The 20,471-nt window shown below is 42.3% G+C and overlaps 1 protein-coding gene across 1 annotated transcript; it reads left to right on the forward strand.

Moving 5' to 3' along the window:
* The first annotated feature begins 272 nt into the window (after positions 1–272).
* LOC124275203 (C-type mannose receptor 2-like) lies at positions 273–20,338 on the forward strand. Its single transcript, XM_046710691.1, has 10 exons — positions 273–326; positions 4,244–4,295; positions 4,681–4,772; positions 6,996–7,067; positions 7,450–7,588; positions 9,442–9,518; positions 10,082–10,153; positions 11,533–11,680; positions 13,338–13,508; positions 20,060–20,338. The coding sequence occupies exons 1-10, from the start codon at positions 303–305 to the stop codon at positions 20,302–20,304; spliced, it is 1,092 nt and encodes a 363-aa protein (XP_046566647.1). The 5' UTR covers positions 273–302; the 3' UTR covers positions 20,305–20,338.
* Positions 20,339–20,471: the final 133 nt, after the last annotated feature.

The raw sequence follows: 20,471 nt of genomic DNA on the forward strand, positions 1-20,471 counted from the left end.
CGGGTGGTCAGGCCCGCTGACTTGTTTGGCACATGTCATCGTATCCCAATTGTGTAGATCGATGTTCATGCTGTTGATCACTGGATTGTCTGGTCAAGACACGATGGCTGGAATATTGCTGAGTGCGGCGTAACACTAAACTCACTCACACATACGGAGGCTAAATGAGTTTGTATGTAAGTATTCTGGTCCCATCTACTACAGCGTGTTGGGTGGGGACACCTATATATATTGGGAAGTGAAACGTTTGTTGTAGTTCTGGCCTAGATTATATTGTTGACAAGTCTGTGATAGGTGTCGGCATGTTTACAACACTCACTGTCGTGGTAAGTTCAAACATTTAATGATAGTTGTATCACACTGTATCTCACTGTATCATTGAAAATTGGAAATACTGACACGAAACCTCACGGAGATGTATTGATTAACTCAACCCGATATTTCAGGTTGAACGTGGTAAAATGCTATTGCGTCATTAGAATTAAATATATGCTTGGTCACCGCTTTTATTTCCCTATCGGGGTAATGTGTCGAACAATGAACATGAAAATAAGATTCGATCGTAACACATTTTCTAATCCTGCAATTGTATTGTTCCGCCCGTAGTATTGAACTGACCATGATTTCGCTAATCCTGGATTACCGTAAATGCATATTAAATCAATAGAAACACTTCTTTCATCATATGTATCTGCAGATTAACTTGTTATTTTTATTTAATAAATGTTTCGAATTAGTCTTGTAGGGTTTAAGGTTATTAGGTTACAGTACTGTAGACAGGAAGCCGTATAATCAACGACAAAATGAATGCTGCCGAAGTCATGATTTCCGTGTGTCATAGTGAAACTTCTGGTTGGCGCACAAACATACTCGGATCAGAACTGATACAGACTGATCATTCCCTCGACCGTAAAGGTGTTTTCAAACGTTGTCATAGACAATTTGGTTGTCAATGGTTGTATTTGGGTATCTTCAATTGTATTTGGGTGTCAATGGTTGTATTTTGGTACATCACAAGGGATAAATATTTCAATGTCAAAACAGTGAAGGATCTTTTTAATGTTAACTATCATTTAATTATTTAGTTTTTAAAAGAAATAGAATTACTAGATAAATTTTGATACATGGTTTGCAAATAGATACATATTTTATTAGAAGTAGTTTAGATTAGTAACTGAGATTGTTAGTGGCTGTATCCTCAAAGGGAGTTGCAGTATTGGAAAATAATTGTCCTCCTGAGAGGATATGTAAGTCCCAAAACATTTAAAGTTAAATTTAAGCTTACCAAATTTTAAAACGTAGTATTTTTGCTCTTTTAAAATTCGGCTAAATTTTCTTACAATCGCCATCGGCTGAGGGGATGGTGTAAATCCAACTAGGGTCCATGCAGGTAGCAAGGCACTGTAAGTCCCCATGGTCCCTAGTATGGTGATCTACCTTCAGTTGTTGGCGATCTATAGCCCGAGTTTTATATTGTATTGTCTTCTTGGATTAAAATGTTTTAGTTTCACATGCTAGTTTTAAATTAAGAGCTGTGATACTATAGTATTGTTACTGTCCTTCGATGACAGGTTTTTACGTTCTAGATTTTTATTTTTTTCAAAACATGCATAATGAAATTGTTCTCGTCACGATATAGCTGAAATATTGCCGATGTGGCGCTAAATTTTAACTCACTCACTCCTTGTATATTTGGTTGTCAATGCGTGGTTGTATTTTGGTACCTTCATTTATATTTGGTTGTCAATGGTTGTATTTGGGTACCTTCAATTGTATTTGGTTGTCAATTGTTGTATTTGGGTACCTTCAATTGTATTTGGTTGTCAATTGTTGTATTTGGGTACCTTCAATTGTATTTGGTTGTCAATTGTTGTATTTGGGTACCTTCAATTGTATTTGGTTGTCAATGGTTGTATTTGGGTACCTTCAATTGTATTTGGTTGTCAATTGTTGTATTTGGGTACCTTCAATTGTATTTGGTTGTCAATTGTTGTATTTGGGTACCTTCAATTGTATTTGGTTGTCAATTGTTGTATTTGGGTACCTTCAATTGTATTTGGTTGTCAATTGTTGTATTTGGGTACCTTCAATTGTATTCAATTTGGTTGTCAATGGTTGTATTTGGGTACCTTCAATTGTATTTGGTTGTCAATTGTTGTTGTATTTGGGTACCTTCAATTGTATTTAGTTGTCAATTGTTGTATTTGGGTACCTTCAATTGTATTTGGTTGTCAATGGTTGTATTTGGGTACCTTCAATTGTATTTGGTTGTCAATTGTTGTATTTGGGTACCTTCAATTGTATTTGGTTGTCAATTGTTGTATTTGAAGTAACTTTAGTTGTACTTAGTTTGTCAATGTTATGAGTCATTCTCAAAATTCGTGCATATTTATGTTATATGTTTGTAACCGACAAACTTGAGTCAAAATCAATAAATGTTTTTGGTAACCAATTTATCTAAGTTTATTCTACACTTTACAGTAACAAAATTGGGAAACAAATATTTTTATATTTATTTTAAACCCCCCAAACCACACAATTTTAGTCAATTTTCATGTGTCACAACTCCAGTGGCCGATGTGCAATTTGATTTTTTTTTGCATGTTTTTCAAAAGAATATTTTTAACATATCATAACTAATGATGTTACAGGCTACATGCTTGGCGTGGTGTGGCCTTGTTTGTGGAAAACATTTTGTAAAAAAGGTCAAACTTTGTCACAAGGTTTTATGTCACTACCGTAACATTCCAAATAAATTGCAATAATGATTGCTCCCTTTACTGTCTTCTAATATTATTCTACTTCATGTTTTCAAGCAATGGCAGTGAGGAAACATGGCTGTCAAACACTGACACAAAAAAAATCATTTTCTGAATTTTGTCGCAAAAAAAGTTGTGTACAAAATGATATCTGAGATTTTTGCATGCCATAACCGTTACTGTGGCTACCTCTGAAACAAATAATTGTGTGAAGCCAGACAACGCCAAGTACCTTGGGAGGAGAATCATTTGACACCATGTGCTCAGTGAACTTTGGGGACCAGTTATTGTTTTTAAACTGATATTGTTAGTGGCTGTCACTACCGTTACGGTCACTGTCGTTATCATGGGTTTTGTTACAGTAAGGACAGATTTTGTGACGACAGTGGCATTTTTCTATAGCTAGTTTAATGTTGTTTGTGTCTAAATTTTCAATTTAAATATATCAAATGTTTTGGAATCATATTTAACATAAACACTTGTATCAAATAAATATAATCAATAAGCACATAAGTATGACTTCTGTTACGGTAAGGACAGGATAGTGTAACGGCTGTGACAAAGATGTACACGGCTGTGATAGGGCCGTTACGGTAGTGACATTATATACCGACACAATGTCACTGCCGTAACTTGCAGTCTTTACCTGTTTTTTTACATGACAGGGACATATTTTGCTTATGACATTTTCTTCTGACATTCTGAAATATCTGACTGACAAATTTTCATTAAATTATCTTTTAAAGTGAACATATAAAACTGGCGACTACCTTAACAATTAATGCCAATGTCCATGCCATAACATTATCATTTCCCTTATTTAATTAAAATTGATTTATCTGTTTATGTCTGGAATTTGTAGTGCAAGTATGTTAGGTTGTTGAGTTTCAAGTAAGCATAATATAAATCATATTCTCATTTTGTTTGTTTTGCTACATATTACGTATATATTTGTTAATCAGAAATGAATTTAAGCAATAGATATAAAATTTCAAAACTCATTAGCCATGTTATATTGTAAAACTAGATGTTGTAATATAAATGTACATTAAAATGAAAATGAAATGTCGTTAAGCTTGCATAAATTATGTGTTGTATATTCAGAATACTATGAACGTAATCAACAACATTTCAAGGTAAAACAAGAAAACAAAATTTACAACTTTTGCCTAAATAAAATATGCACGAAGTTTGAGAATGACTCTTACCCTGTGAATAACTTCAACCTTGTTTGGTGTCAATGGTTGTATTTGGAGTATTGTATTTGAGTGAGTGAGTGAGTGAGTTTGGTTTTACGCCGCTTTTAGCAATAATCCAGCAATATCACGGCGGGGGGACACCAGAAATGGGCTTAACACATTGTACCCATGTGGGGAATCGAACCCGGGTCTTCGGCGTGACGAGCGAACGCCTTAACCACTAGGCTACCCCACCGCCCCTATTGTATTTGAAGCAGATGAGAAGATGTATGATGCTTATTGTAGCTGCTGCTGTTTGTCCAGGGAGTCATCGACGTACACAGTAATGCCACCACCAGTAAGTGAATAAAATCCAGTGTTAACCGTAGCATAACAGACTATAGGTTATGTAGAGTTATCATGCGAGTGTGTTTGTTGATAATTCTGGACATGTACCATCCCAAACGTCATGAGCGTGATTACCTCTTATCTTCACATTGATTCCTAAAATCTGTCCAAAAGCGGCATCTCATGTATAGCAAAGGAACTGTGATGGTCCGGATAAGAATTAAATATTGGTCTTCAGCCCCTCCGAAGTCTTTACATGTCATGTCATTCATGCATGTACATGTATCTCGCCTAGAGCCGGAATATAACTGTACGCAGCCATGTATATACATGTATCTCGCCTAGAGCCGGAGTATAACTGTACGCAGTCATGTATATACATATATCTCACCTAGCGCCGGAGTATAACGGTATACGATGTCTCGAGTGCCATGAAGTGGCCTCGCCCTCTGAATGCAGCATGTGGGTTTCTTGCGGAGAGGAAGAAGTAAGTTTATTAAAATAAGAGACTTACTATTACTAAAATATCAATATAATTTGAATGAATTGCTACAGTAACGTCTGTCTAAAGTGTCACGAGAGATTAGTAAACACATGGTATATAAACAACTACATCACTAAATTTAGTAATTCTTATGACGCAAAATACCTGTGTTGTACCTGTACATTACCTTTTGTCTACATTTGTTCTGTATGTTTTCTGCCTGGTATTTTATTTTCTACGTGTTTATAGCTCTAATCTACCTGTTAATTGCCGGCTTTCTACCTGTGATCTATAGAGAATATTATATCTTTAGTTGAAACCGTCATGCGGTATATCTTTGTTCTAACTTGGTCCTATCTGTGTTCCAACTGTGATGTACCTGTGGTGTACTTGTATTCCACTTGTGTTGTACATGTAGTTCACTTGTGTTGTACATTCCACCTACATTCTACGTTTGGTCATCATCTACCTGTGATCTATCTTTGTTCAACATTTGATCCATGTTTGTTCTATCATTCTGTGTTCACAATTTGATACATGTGTGTTCAATCGGTGTTCTAGGAGTGCTATACCATGTGTGTTCTATCTGTGTTCTAGGAGCGCTTTACCATGTTTGTTCTATCTGTGTTCTAGGAGCGCTTTACCATGTATGTTCTATCTGTGTTCTAGGAGTGCTATACCATGTTAGTTCTCTCTGTGTTCTAGGAGTGCTATACCATGTGTGTTCTATATGTGTTTTAGGAGCACTATACCATGTTTGTTCTATCTGTGTTCTAGGAGTGCTATACCATGTTAGTTCTCTCTGTGTTCTAGGAGTGCTATACCATGTTTGTTCTATATGTGTTCTAGGAGTGCTATACCATGTTTCTTCTATCTGTGTTTTAGGAGCACTATACCATGTGTGTTCTATATGTGTTCTAGGAGTGTTATACCATATTTGTTCTATCTGTGTTCTAGGAGTGCTATACCATAGTTGTGTTCTATCTGTGTTCTAGGAGTTCTATACCATGTGTGTTCTATCTGTGTTCTAGGAGTTCTATACCATGTGTGTTCTATCTGTGTTCTAGGAGTGCTATACCATGTGTGTTCTATCTGTGTTCTAGGAGTGCTATACCATGTGTGTTCTATCTGTGTTCTAGAAGTGATATACCATGTTTGTTCTATCTGTGTTCTAGGAGTGCTATACCATGTTCGTTCTAACTGTGTTCTAGGAGTGCTATACCATGTTTGTTCTATCTGTGTTCTAGGAGTGCTATACCATGTATGTTCTATCTGTGTTCTAGGAGTGCTATACCATGTTTGTTCTATCTGTGTTCTAGGAGTGCTATACCATGTTTGTTCTATCTGTGTTCTAGGAGTGCTATACCATGTTTGTTCTATCTGTGTTCTAGGAGTGCTATACCATGTTTGTTCTATCTGTGTTCTAGGAGTGCTATACCATGTTTGTTCTATCTGTGTTCTAGGAGTGCTATACCATGTGTGTTCTATCTGTGTTCTAGGAGTGCTATACCATTTGTGTTCTATCGGTGTTCTAGGAATCCTATGCCATGTGTGTTCTATTTGTGTTCTAGGAGTGCTATACCATGTATGTTCTATCTGTGTTCTAGGAGTGCTATACCATGTTTGTTCTATCTGTGTTCTAGGAGTGCTATACCATGTATGTTCTATCTGTGTTCTAGGAGTGCTATACCATGTTTGTTCTATCTGTGTTCTAGGAGTGCTATACCATGTGTGTTCTATATGTGTTCTAGGAGTGCTATACCATGTTTGTTCTATCTGTGTTTTAGGAGTGCTATACCATGTTTCTGTGTTCTATCTGTGTTCTAGGAGTGTTATACCATGTTTGTTCTATCGGTGTTCTAGGAGTGTTATACCATGTATGTTCTATCGGTGTTCTAGGAGTGCTATACCATGTGCGTTCTATCTGTGTTCTAGGAGTGCTATACCATGATTTTTTGTGTATCTGTGTTCTAGGAGTTCTATACCATGTTTCTTCTATCTGTGTTCTAGGAGTGCTATACCATGTTTGTTCTATCTGTGTTCTAGGAGTGCTATACCCTGTGTGTTCTATCTGTGTTCTAGGAGCGCTATACCATGTATGTTCTATCTGTGTTCTCGGAGAGCTTTACCATGTTTGTTCTATCTGTGTTCTAGGAGTGCTATACCATGTTTCTTCTATCTGTGTTTTAGGAGCGTTGTACCATGTTTGTTCTATCTGTGTTCTAGGAGTGCTATACCAGGGAGTACTACAACAGAAACATGATCCGGGGCTACCACATGGGTTGCGAGCTCAAGTCGGTGAGTGGGACATTCTCTGCATCTACACACAGGCTCTTCCTGCGACTTAGGTCTCTTTCAATAGATGTTTAACACCGCACTATTCCAGTTATATGGCGGCGGTCTGTAAATAATTGAGACTGGACCAGACAATCCAGTGATCAACATCATGAGCATCGATCTACACAGTTTGGATACGATGACATGTGTCAACCTAGTTAGCGGACCTGACCACCCGATCCCGTCAATCGCCCTTAACGACAAGAATGGTTTGATGAAGGCAGTTCTAACCCTGATCCTTGTGGGTTCTCCTTCAATGGAAATGGTTTTTTACATAACTGTTGTTGCTTTCCTCATATTTCCTGGATTCAGACATAAACCATGTCTCCGATTCTGTCCCCAGAGGTGTGACATATACAGGCGCATCGCTGCGCTTTTGGGAAAGAGGGACACGCATACCTGCTTCGAGTGCTGCAACACCGACGACTGCAACAGCGCCCTCTGCGGTGCAGTGACAGCGCCGGCGGTAACAAACAATCACGGTAAGTGAGTGAGTGAGGATAGTTTTACGTCACTTTTACGAATATTCAAGCAATATCACAGCAGATATGGGCTTCACGCATTGTACCCATATGAGGAATCGAAAAGGATAGGTAGTGAAGCTGAACAACAACAGTTAGTAGACAGGTAGTGAAGCTGAACAACAGTTAGTAGACAGGTGGTGAAGATGACCAACAACAGTTAGTAGACAGGTAGTGAAGCTGACCAACAAGAGTTAGTAGACAGGTGGTGAAGCTGGCCAACAACAGTTAGTAGACAGGTGGTGAAGCTGACCAACAACAGTTAGTAGACAGGTAGTGAAGCTGGCCAACAACAGTTAGTAGACAAGTGGTGAAGCTGAACATCAACAGTTAGTAGACATTGGTGAAGCTGACCACCAACAGTTAGTAGACAGGTGGTGAAGCTGAACAACAACAGTTAGTAGACAGGTAGTGAAGCTGACCAACAACAGTTAGTAGACAGGTAGTGAACCTGACCAATAACAGTTAGTAGACAGGCAGTGAAGCTGGCCAACACTAGTTAGTAGACAGGTAGTGAAGCTGACCAACAACAGTTAGTAGACAGGTGGTGAAGCTGACCAATAACAGTTAGTAGACAGGTAGTAAAGCTGACCAACAACAGTTAGTAGACAAGTCGTGAAGCTGACCAACAACAGTTAGTAGACAGGTAGTGAAGCTGAACAACAACAGTTAATAGACAGGTGGTGAAGCTGAACAACAACAGTTAGTAGACAGGTGGTGAAGCTGACCAACAACAGTTAGTAGACAGGTAGTGAAGCTGGCCAACAACAGTTAGTAGACAGGTGGTGAAGCTGAACAACATCAGTTAGTAGACAGGTAGTGAAGCTGACCAACAACAGTTAGTAGACAGGCAGTGAAGCTGGCCAACAACAGTTAGTAGACAGGTTGTGAAGCTGAACAACAACAGTTAGTAGACAGGTAGTGAAGCTGACCAACAACAGTTAGTAGACAGGTAGTGAACCTGACCAATAACAGTTAGTAGACAGGCAGTGAAACTGAACAACACTAGTTAGTAGACAGGTAGTGAAGCTGACCAACAACAGTTAGTAGACAGGTGGTGAAGCTGACCAACAACAGTTAGTAGACGAGTCGTGAAGCTGACCAACAACAGTTAGTAGACAGGTAGTGAAGCTGAACAACAACAGTTAATAGACAGGTGGTGAAGCTGAACAACAACAGTTAGTAGACAGGTAGTGAAGCTGAACAACAGTAAGTAGGCAAGTGGTGAAGCTGACCAATAACAGTTAGTAGACAGGTAGTGAAGCTGAATAACAACAGTTAGTAGACAGGTAGTGAAGCTGAACAACAGTTAGTAGACAGGTAGTGAAGCTGAACAACGGTTAGTAAACAGGTGGTGAATCTGACCAACAACAGTTAGTAGACAGGTGGTGAAGCTGACCAACAACAGTTAGTAGACAGGTGGTGAAGCTGAACAACAGTTAGTAGACAGGTAGTGAAGCTGACCAACAACAGTTAGTAGACAGGTGGTGAAGCTGAACAACAGTTAGTAGACAGGTAGTGAAGCTGACCAACAACAGTTAGTAGACAGGTAGTGAAGCTGAACAACAGTTAGTAGACAGGTAGTGAAGCTGAACAACAGTTAGTAGACAGGTAGTGAAGCTGAACAACGGTTAGTAAACAGGTGGTGAATCTGACCAACAGCAGTTATTACACATGGAGTGATGCCAACAAAACACGTGTTAAGTGAACCCAACCAAAAGCAGCAGTTAATTAGTGGACAGGTAGTGACGCCGACATAAACAACAGTTAGTGTACAATGAAGTGACTAAGCCAGTTGTGTTTTGTAACTGCAGATCTCCGCTGCCTTGACTGTCATGCTGTAGGCGACCCCCGACTGTGCGACCATTGGTCAATGTGTGGACAGGATGAGGTGAGTGAGATGACAGATATTTAGTAGATCACAGCGTTTACTTGTTTCTTTGAGAGACATTTAGAACTTGTAACGATGAAGGAAAAACAGGTTCTATGGATAGTCAACTTCTTTATTGCAATGAGTGCGACGTTTCGGTGTAGGTACTAACACCCTTATCAAGGAAGTGTTTCGGTGTAGGTACTAACACCGTTATAACACACTTGCTTGATAACGGTGTTAGTACCTACAACAAAAACGTCGCACTCATTGCAATAAAGAAATGTATCCATAGAACTTTGTTTTCCTTACCTGTGATGCATAAGTGATTATGACACAGGTGTGCTGTGTGCAAGAGATCACAGGTTTTACCTGATTTACAGGTGTGAATTTGTCACAGGTGTAAAGGATGCTTGACAGTTATGATGTGAAGTGATCAAGGTTTTTACCTGTGTTACTGATGCAAAATTATGTTTTAGGTGTGATGTGTGAGGTGGTCACAGCTTGCACCTGTGTTACAGATGTGATTATGTTCCCCATGTTACCGGTGTAACTGGTGTTCACTGTGAGTTATCTTGTTCCAGGTATGCTTCACGCGGTCGTTCGTTGACTCCACAGGGCAGGTGAAGTTCAATCTTGGCTGTGAGTTTCAGCAGGTTAGGAACTTCTCACGTTACCAAACACCCACAATTAATACCCTCATCCCGAGACATTCCATTCTCCGACCTCCCTATGCTGCTAGACAGGCCTCTAGCACACCCGGACCAGCAGACCAATCAGTAGCACCAAACCCCAGTACACCAATCACCACCACATCTGTCCATTTATGGGGCAGTAAGGTGAAAATGAAAAATGAAAGCTATATGTTCGCACAATCTACTGTCATTTAATTTTGTCTCCTGCTTTGCCTAGTTTCCGAGTTACAACTTGTTTTCATAGACGCTTCTGTCGAAATCGCTTAGTGTCGCTAGGCCTTATTTGTTCGAGCCAGACGATGATCAGCCTCGCTCATCACGGTTACGGTTAATGTCTTATTGCGACATTGTATTGCAACGTTTTGCGAACATAATGATAAAGGTAATAGTATAACATGATTTTCTTGGTGAGTGTGCACTCCAATGCAGCATGTAATTATTGTTACGGTATGTCAGTAATTAATTCAGATTCAACTCGAACACAAACATGCGTTAATATGAACTATAAACAAAGGGGAACTACCTGAGCTTTAAATCTCATGTGACCTCCAGTAACTAAGATCCTTGACTAGAATGTCATTATACAGTCCTACAAAATGTATGACTTTGGCCTGATGACATACGTCCCATTATGAAACAAACAAAAATAACAAAATAATGTGAAATGGTCTCTCAGAGCCAGAGGCTCTACTAATAGGTCCAAATAAAAGATTTGTCAATTTGGCATTTAGAAGTGGAACGCTTAACAAAATCAAGATTTATGGATGTCAACTTCTTTATTGTGAATAACACGACGTTTCGGAGTGTATGCTTGAACCTTGACAACAAAAAGTTGCCATTCATAACTCGTGCTTTTCTCAAAAGATTGGTGCATTTGAGGTCATTTAATTCCTCCAAAACGTCACATATTAAATCATTCAAACCCAAAAAACTTAAAGCATTTGGTAGAATATTTGGCACTTTTGGAGCATTTTATAAAGACACTTCCACTTGTGAAATGTTGCATGAAACCAACTGAAATAAAAGTATATTTTGGCACTTTTAGAGCACAGTTTGTTGCCCTGGATGGCAAGGGCAGATAATTCAAAGGGAGCTAACTCTGGATGACCCAATATATTTGCAGAATCTGAACCATATTGCGATAATCGTATCGCGAGATACTGTGCCGGTATATACCGGTTTACCGGTAATATTGCCCAGCCCTAGCTGGAATATTGCTAACAGCGCCGTAAAAACAGAGTCACCCACACATCCATGTATCACCTGCCAATTGCCGTATGTCCACCTTCAACAAAGACAGAGTCGAACCCGGATTTATGCCATGTTCCATCTGCCTTCAGGCGTGCGTGCTACCCAGCAACCAGACAGAGCCCGACCCCCAGGCGTGTATGGACTGCTGTGAGACGAATGGCTGTAACAATCAGTTGTGCCTCTCCGCCTTTAATCAAATCGGATCAGCCTCATCTATCCCGCCAACAGCTGGAACAGGTGAGTAGGCAGAAGTGCATCTTCGATCATTCAGGGTAATACATCTACGTTCCTATTTACCCTGGACCGAACTAAACTGACGTAGGAAAGAAAGTATATACTGGAGTTTGGGGATCATTTAAAAACAGAACCCACGTAAATTTATTGAAAAGTGTTTTGATTTGAAAGAACTCACAAGTACTAAACAATGTGTTCATATTGCGAGACTGGAAATATATGTCAATTCAATTTACACTCACGAAGGGAAGTTCTTTTGTGCGAGTTCTCTCATGAGAGAGATGGTGATGATGACGTCACTTTCTGAAAGACGATATAGTGAGGAATTCCGAATGAATCCGAAGTATTTATCAGGAATTTCAAGGCAGATAATCATGGATGGAGATCAGCTCCATGAACCTGAAGATGTTGGGGTGGTTGTGAGGCAGGGTCTTGTTCATTCGGTAATGGAACTCCTCCAGATTGTTGTTTGCTCGGGGTCCAAGATTGCGGGGGTGATTCCACAGGGCGATGGGGAAGGACGATGGGAACATGGCGTCGTCGAACTTGGGTACTCTCCCCTCAAGCTGATGTACTTCACTGCGTCTTGATCCTAAGGTCCGTGGTTGTGTGCAGTGCTGTTGCTGACGTAGTTGCCATTGGTTGTCACTCTGCCACTGCAGCCAGTGAATACAGTATTCCTTTCTTGAGTTTTTGTTGTGAAGATGACCTTGAAACAAAACCTGTCGTGTGCCTCGCCATACCCTACTTCAAGTAAACCTGCCATAATGACGAATAAGTGACGCTTCTCCCATCTTAGGTCATTATATACATGTGTGTAGCTATTCTCGAACAATCTACAACATGAGTAAAACTCAAAGTGTAATTAAACATTTCCTTAAATCTGCATAATAAATTAATTCGAATCGGAAATGGAATCATATTCCTACCACGCTTTTCTAAGAACATATTCAAAACAATCGGTATACCGAGTAGATATAATTGAATTCTGTTTGAAAAGCGGACGATTCTGTTGTATCGTAGGGAGCAGGACGCTTGTTGTTTGAATTATTCCGGTCCGTTCGACTAGTGACCGTATGAGAAATGGGCGTATGACTAATGGGCGTCAACCAGATAAACACTGGATGATCGAGGATGGACAGGCAGTATCTTGCCATACTGAGTACTCCTAAAAAAACAAGTTGATATATACCTCGGTAAATACTTCAAACACGTTTGTGTCATATGAATGCTTGCAATGTTAGAAGGTGAGTAATTCAAACATGCAGCAACTGGCGATTTACTTCTGGTTAAACCCGTGAAGACCCGGGTAAGAATTGGTCTTCAGCTTCAAACTCATGTTTGCCATAAGAGACAACTAAGGGGATCGGGTGGTCATGCACGCTGACTTGGTTGATGCGTGTCATCGTATCCCGTTTGCGTATATCGATGCTCATGCTGTTGAACACTGGATTTTCTGGTCCAGACCAAATTATTTACACACCGCCGCCATATAGTTGGAATATAGCTCAGTGCGGCGTAAAACAACAAAGAAACAAACAAAAGTGACGCATATAGAGCAACTACTACAACACACCACCGCGTCATAGGCATAATCTTCTCTGACAACAGCGCCTCTGCGCTTGTGTTCATGCGTTGAAGAATTTTCTGTTTTTGGCAGGATGTCCGCAGAACTTCTATAAGGGAGGTAACTCCTGCTACTACTTCTCCAACGACACCAAGGCCTGGAATTCTGCGTTGACAGCGTGTAGAGGATTAGGGGCGGACCTTGTTTCCGTGGAAACACAGGCAGAAAATGACGTCCTAAGTAAACTACTTATTACCACCTTAAGTGAGTATATATATATATGCTTTGACTGCCGTTTTGATGGAATTTGGATAACATAATGCATATCTGATCCAGGAATAATGTTAAACACAAGACGTGATTGAACAAAGAGAACTGTTAGATCTGTTCTGGGGACATTGTTAACACAACACTTGTTTGAACACTGACACGCTTCTGACATAAGAACACTGACACGCGTCTGAACTAAGACCACTGACAGGTGTGTGATCTAAGAACACTGACACGCTTCTGATCTAAGCACACTGACACGTGTCTGATATAAGAACACTGACAGGTGTCTGATCTAAGAACACTGACAGCTGTCTGATCTAAGCACACTGACACGTGTCTGATCAAAGCACACTGACACGTGTCTGATCTAAGCACACTGACACGTGTCTGATCTAAGCACACTGACACGTGTCTGATCTAAGCACACTGACAGGTGTCTGATCTAAGAACACTGACACGTGTCTGATCTAAGCACACTGACACGTGTCTGATCTAAGCACACGGACACGTGTCTGATCTAAGAACACTGACACGTGTCTGATCTAAGCACACTGACACGTGTCTGATCTAAGAACACTGACATGCGTCTGATGTGAGCACACTGACAGGTGTCTGATCTAGGTACACTGACACGTGTCTGATCTAAGCACACGGACAGGTGTCTGATCTAAGCACACTGACACGCGTCTGATCTAAGAACACTGACACGTGTCTGATCTAAGAACACTGACACGTGTCTGATCTAAGCACAATGACACGTGTCTGATCTAAGCACACTGACAGGTGTCTGATCTAAGCACACTGACACGCGTCTGATCTAAGCACACTGCCATGCGTCTGATCTAAGAACACTGACACGTGTCTGATCTAAGCACACTGACATGCGTCTGATCTAAGCACAATGACACGCATCTGATCTAAGAACACAGACACGCTTCTGATCTAAGAACACTGACACGCGTCTGATTTATGAACACTGACACGCGTCTGATATAAGAACACTGACACGCTTCTGATCTAAGCACACTGACGCGCGTCTGATCTGAGAACACTGACGCGCGTCTGATCTAAGCACACTGACACGCGTCTGATCTAAGCACACTGACATGCGTCTGATCTAAGCACAATGACACGCATCTGATGTAAGAACACTGACACGTGTCTGATATAAGAACACTGACAGGTGTCTGATCTAAGAACACTGACAGGTGTCTGATCTAGGTACACTGACACGTGTCTGATCTAAGCACACGGACAGGTGTCTGATCTAAGCACACTGACACGCGTCTGATCTAAGCACACTGACACGTGTCTGATCTAAGAACACTGACACGTGTCTGATCTAAGCACAATGACACGTGTCTGATCTAAGCACACTGACAGGTGTCTGATCTAAGCACACTGACACGCGTCTGATCTAAGCACACTGCCATGCGTCTGATCTAAGAACACTGACACGTGTCTGATCTAAGCACACTGACATGCGTCTGATCTAAGCACAATGACACGCATCTGATCTAAGAACACAGACACGCTTCTGATCTAAGAACACTGACACGCGTCTGATTTATGAACACTGACACGCGTCTGATATAAGAACACTGACACGCTTCTGATCTAAGCACACTGACGCGCGTCTGATCTGAGAACACTGACGCGCGTCTGATCTAAGCACACTGACACGCGTCTGATCTAAGCACACTGACATGCGTCTGATCTAAGCACAATGACACGCATCTGATGTAAGAACACTGACACGTGTCTGATATAAGAACACTGACAGGTGTCTGATCTAAGAACACTGACAGCTGTCTGATCAAAGAACACTGACACGTGTCTGATCTAAGCACACTGACACGTGTCTGATCTAAGCACACTGACAGGTGTCTGATCTAAGAACACTGACACGTGTCTGATCTAAGCACATTGACACGTGTCTGATCTAAGCACACGGACACGTGTCTGATCTAAGAACACTGACACGTGTCTGATCTAAGCACACTGACACGTGTCTGATCTAAGAACACTGACATGCGTCTGATGTGAGCACACTGACAGGTGTCTGATCTAGGTACACTGACACGTGTCTGATCTAAGCACACGGACAGGTGTCTGATCTAAGCACACTGACACGCGTCTGATCTAAGCACACTGACACGTGTCTGATCTAAGAACACTGACACGTGTCTGATCTAAGCACAATGACACGTGTCTGATCTAAGCACACTGACAGGTGTCTGATCTAAGCACACTGACACGCGTCTGATCTAAGCACACTGCCATGCGTCTGATCTAAGAACACTGACGCGTGTCTGATCTACACACTGACATGCGTCTGATCTAAGCACAATGACACGCATCTGATCTAAGAACACAGACACGCTTCTGATCTAAGAACACTGGACACGCGTCTGATTTATGAACACTGACACGCGTCTGATATAAGAACACTGACACGCTTCTGATCTAAACACATTGACGCGCGTCTGATCTGAGAACACTGACGCGCGTCTGATCTAAGACACACTGACACGCGTCTGATCTAGCGTAGCACCTGACATGCGTCTGATCTAAGCACAATGACACGCATCTGATGTAAGAACACTGACACGTGTCTGATATAAGAACACTGACATGCGTCTGATGTGAGCACACTGACAGGTGTCTGATCTAGGTACACTGACACGTGTCTGATCTAAGCTAATACGGACAGGTGTCTGATCTAAGCTAATACTGACACGCGTCTGATCTAAGCACACTGACACGTGTCTGATCTAAGAACACTGGACACGTGTCTGATTCTAAGCACAATGACACGTGTCTGATCTAAGCACACTGACGGGTGTCTGATCTAAGCACACTGACACGCGTCTGATCTAAGCACACTGCCATGCGTCTGATCTAAGAACACTGACACGTGTCTGATCTAAGCACACTGACATGCGTCTGATCTAAGCACAATGACACGCATCTGATCTAAGAACACAGACACGCTTCTGATCTAAGAACACTGACACGCGTCTGATTTATGAACACTGACACGCGTCTGATATAAGAACACTGACACGCTTCTGATCTAAGCACACTGACGCGCGTCTGATCTGAGAACACTGACGCGCGTCTGATCTAAGCACACTGACATGCGTCTGATCTAAGCACAATGACACGCATCTGATGTAAGAACACTGACACGTGTCTGATATAAGAACACTGACAGGTGTCTGATCTAAGAACACTGACAGCTGTCTGATCAAAGAACACTGACACGTGTCTGATCTAAGAACACTGACAGCTGTCTGATCTAAGAACACTGACACGTGTCTGATCTAAGCACACTGACAGGTGTCTGATCTAAGCACACTGACACGCGTCTGATATAAGAACACTGACACGCTTCTGATCTAAGCACACTGACGCGCGTCTGATCTGAGAACACTGACGCGCGTCTGATCTAAGCACACTGACACGCGTCTGATCTAAGCACACTGACATGCGTCTGATGTAAGCACAATGACACGCATCTGATGTAAGAACACTGACACGTGTCTGATATAAGAACACTGACAGGTGTCTGATCTAAGAACACTGACAGCTGTCTGATCTAAGAACACTGACACGTGTCTGATCTAAGCACACTGACAGGTGTCTGATCTAAGCACACTGACAGGTGTCTGATCTAAGCACACTGACAGGTGTCTGATCTAAGCACACTGACACGCGTCTGATCTAAGAACACTGACACGCGTCTGATCTAAGAACACTGACACGTGTCTGATCTAAGCACACGGACACGTGTCTGATCTAAGCACACTGACACGCGTCTGATTTATGAACACTGACACGCGTCTGATTTATGAACACAGACAGGTGTCTGATATAAGAACACTGACACGCGTCTGATGTAAGAACACTGACAGTTGTCTGATCTAAGCACACTGACACGCGTCTGATCTAAGCTAATAATTGATTCGCGTCTGATTTATGAACACTGACACGCGTCTGATATAAGAACACAGACACGCTTCTGATCTAAGCACACTGACGCGCGTCTGATCTGAGAACACTGACGCGCGTCTGATCTAAGCACACTGACACGCGTCTGATCTAAGCACACTGACATGCGTCTGATCTAAGCACACTGACAGGTGTCTGATCTAAGAACACTGACTCGCGTCTGATTTATGAACACTGACACGCGTCTGATGTGAGCACACTGACAGGTGTCTGATCCAGGTACACTGACACGCGTCTGGTCTAAGCACACTGATCACGTGTCTGATCTAAGCACACTGACAGGTGTCTGATCTAAGAACACTGACATGCGTCTGATGTGAGCACACTGACAGGTGTCTGATCTAGGTACACTGACACGTGTCTGATCTAAGCACACTGACACATGTCTGATCTAAGCACACTGACAGGTGTCTGATCTAAGCACACTGACAGGTGTCTGATCTAAGCACACTGACACGCGTCTGATCTAAGAACACTGACACGCGTCTGATCTAAGAACACTGACACGTGTCTGATCTAAGCACACTGACACGTGTCTGATCTAAGCACACTGACACGCGTCTGATTTATGAACACTGACACGCGTCTGATTTATGAACACAGACAGGTGTCTGATATAAGAACACTGACACGCGTCTGATGTAAGAACACTGACAGTTGTCTGATCTAAGCACACTGACACGCGTCTGATCTAAGCACACTGATTCGCGTCTGATTTATGAACACTGACACGCGTCTGATATAAGAACACAGACACGCTTCTGATCTAAGCACACTGACGCGCGTCTGATCTGAGAACACTGACGCGCGTCTGATCTAAGCACACTGACACGCGTCTGATCTAAGCACACTGACATGCGTCTGATCTAAGCACACTGACAGGTGTCTGATCTAAGAACACTGACTCGCGTCTGATTTATGAACACTGACACGCGTCTGATGTGAGCACACTGACAGGTGTCTGATCTAGGTACACTGACACGCGTCTGGTCTAAGCACACTGATCACGTGTCTGATCTAAGCACACTGACAGGTGTCTGATCTAAGAACACTGACATGCGTCTGATGTGAGTACACTGACAGGTGTCTGATCTAGGTACACTGACACGTGTCTGATCTAAGCACACTGACACATGTCTGATCTAAGCACACTGACAGGTGTCTGATCTAAGAACACTGACACGTGTCTGATCTAAGCACACTGACACGTGTCTGATCTAAGCACACTGACAGGTGTCTGATCTAAGAACACTGACACGTGTCTGATCTAAGAACACTGACACGTGTCTGATCTAAGCACACTGACAGGTGTCTGATCTAAGAACACTGACACGCGTCTGATCTAAGCACACTGACATGCGTCTGATCTAAGCATACTGACATGCGTCTGATCTAAGCACAATGACACGCATCTGATGTAAGAACACTGACACGCGTCTGATCTAAGAACACAGACACGCTTCTGATCTAAGCACACTGACGCGCGTCTGATCTAAGCACACTGACACGCGTCTGATCTAAGCACACTGACATGCGTCTGATCTAAGCACAATGACACGCTTCTGATCTAAGCACACTGACGCGCGTCTGATCTAAGCACACTGACACGCGTCTGATCTAAGCACACTGACATGCGTCTGATCTAAGCACAATGACACGCATCTGATGTAAGAACACTGACACGCGTCTGATCTAAGAACACTGACGCGCGTCTTATCTCAGAACACTGACATGCGTCTGATGTAAGAACACTGACACGCTTCTGATCTAAGCACACTTACACGCGTCTGATCTAAGCACACTGATTCGCGTCTGATTTATGAACACTGACACGCGTCTGATATAAGAACACAGACACGCTTCTGATCTAAGCACACTGACGCGCGTCTGATCTGAGAACACTGACGCGCGGTTGATCTAAGCACACTGACACGCGTCTGATCTAAGCACACTGACATGCGTCTGATCTAAGCACACTGACAGGTGTCTGATCTAAGAACACTGACTTGCGTCTGATTTATGAACACTGACACGCGTCTGATGTGAGCACACTGACAGGTGTCTGATCTAGGTACACTGACACGCGTCTGGTCTAAGCACACTGATCACGTGTGATCTAAGCATACTGACAGGTGTCTGATCTAAGAACACTGACACGCGTCTGATGTGAGCACACTGACAGGTGTCTGATCTAGGTACACTGACACGCGTCTGGTCTAAGCACACTGATCACGTGTGATCTAAGCATACTGACAGGTGTCTGATCTAAGAACACTGACACGCGTCTGATGTAAGAACACTGACACGCGTCTGATGTGAGCACACTGACAGGTGTCTGATCTAGGTACATTGACACGCGTCTGATCTAAGCACACTGACACATGTCTGATCTAAGAACACTTACACGCTTCTGATCTAAGCACACTGATCACGTGTGATCTATGAACACAAGTACATGTATCTGACACATATCTGATCTTCGAACACCACCATCACATCTTATAACCGACTGTACTGTTTGTTCCCAGAGACGAAGGTATCAGTCTACTGGATCGGTGGGTACTATGTGACTGCCACCTCCTCCTGGACCTGGCCCGACTACCGGCCCGTCACGTTCACCAACTGGGGTCCCTCTCAGCCCCGCTACAAGTCCTACAGCTACACCATCGCCATGTTGAATCCCCAGCAGAACTCTGGCTTCACTAACTGGGCCTGGGCGTCCTATGGCGCCAACAGGGGATACAACTACATCTGTGAGGCGAGGGCCCACTAGTCTGAGATGATGGCAATAAAACATGACTATGAAATAATGTTGGTATTATTGGAGACCTCGTGAGTGTGTCTGCTTGTCTCTGTGCTGTTCGGTGCCACACTCAGCAATATTCAAGCTATATGATGGCTTCTGTCTGTAAATAGTCGAGTCGGGACCAGACAATCCAG

The sequence above is a fragment of the Haliotis rubra genome, unplaced genomic scaffold (assembly GCF_003918875.1).
Source record: "Haliotis rubra isolate DU_JTF1 unplaced genomic scaffold, ASM391887v1 Scf1995, whole genome shotgun sequence".
Taxonomy (NCBI): domain Eukaryota; kingdom Metazoa; phylum Mollusca; class Gastropoda; order Lepetellida; family Haliotidae; genus Haliotis; species Haliotis rubra.

Bases quoted from the DNA above. Each gene is read 5' to 3' on its own strand.
- LOC124275203 (XM_046710691.1), top strand. From the start codon at position 303: ATGTTTACAACACTCACTGTCGTG. The intron at 327-4,243 runs GTAAGTTCAAAC...TGCTTATTGTAG, and splicing joins TTACAACACTCACTGTCGTG to CTGCTGCTGTTTGTCCAGGG. The intron at 7,589-9,441 runs GTAAGTGAGTGA...TTGTAACTGCAG, and splicing joins GGCGGTAACAAACAATCACG to ATCTCCGCTGCCTTGACTGT.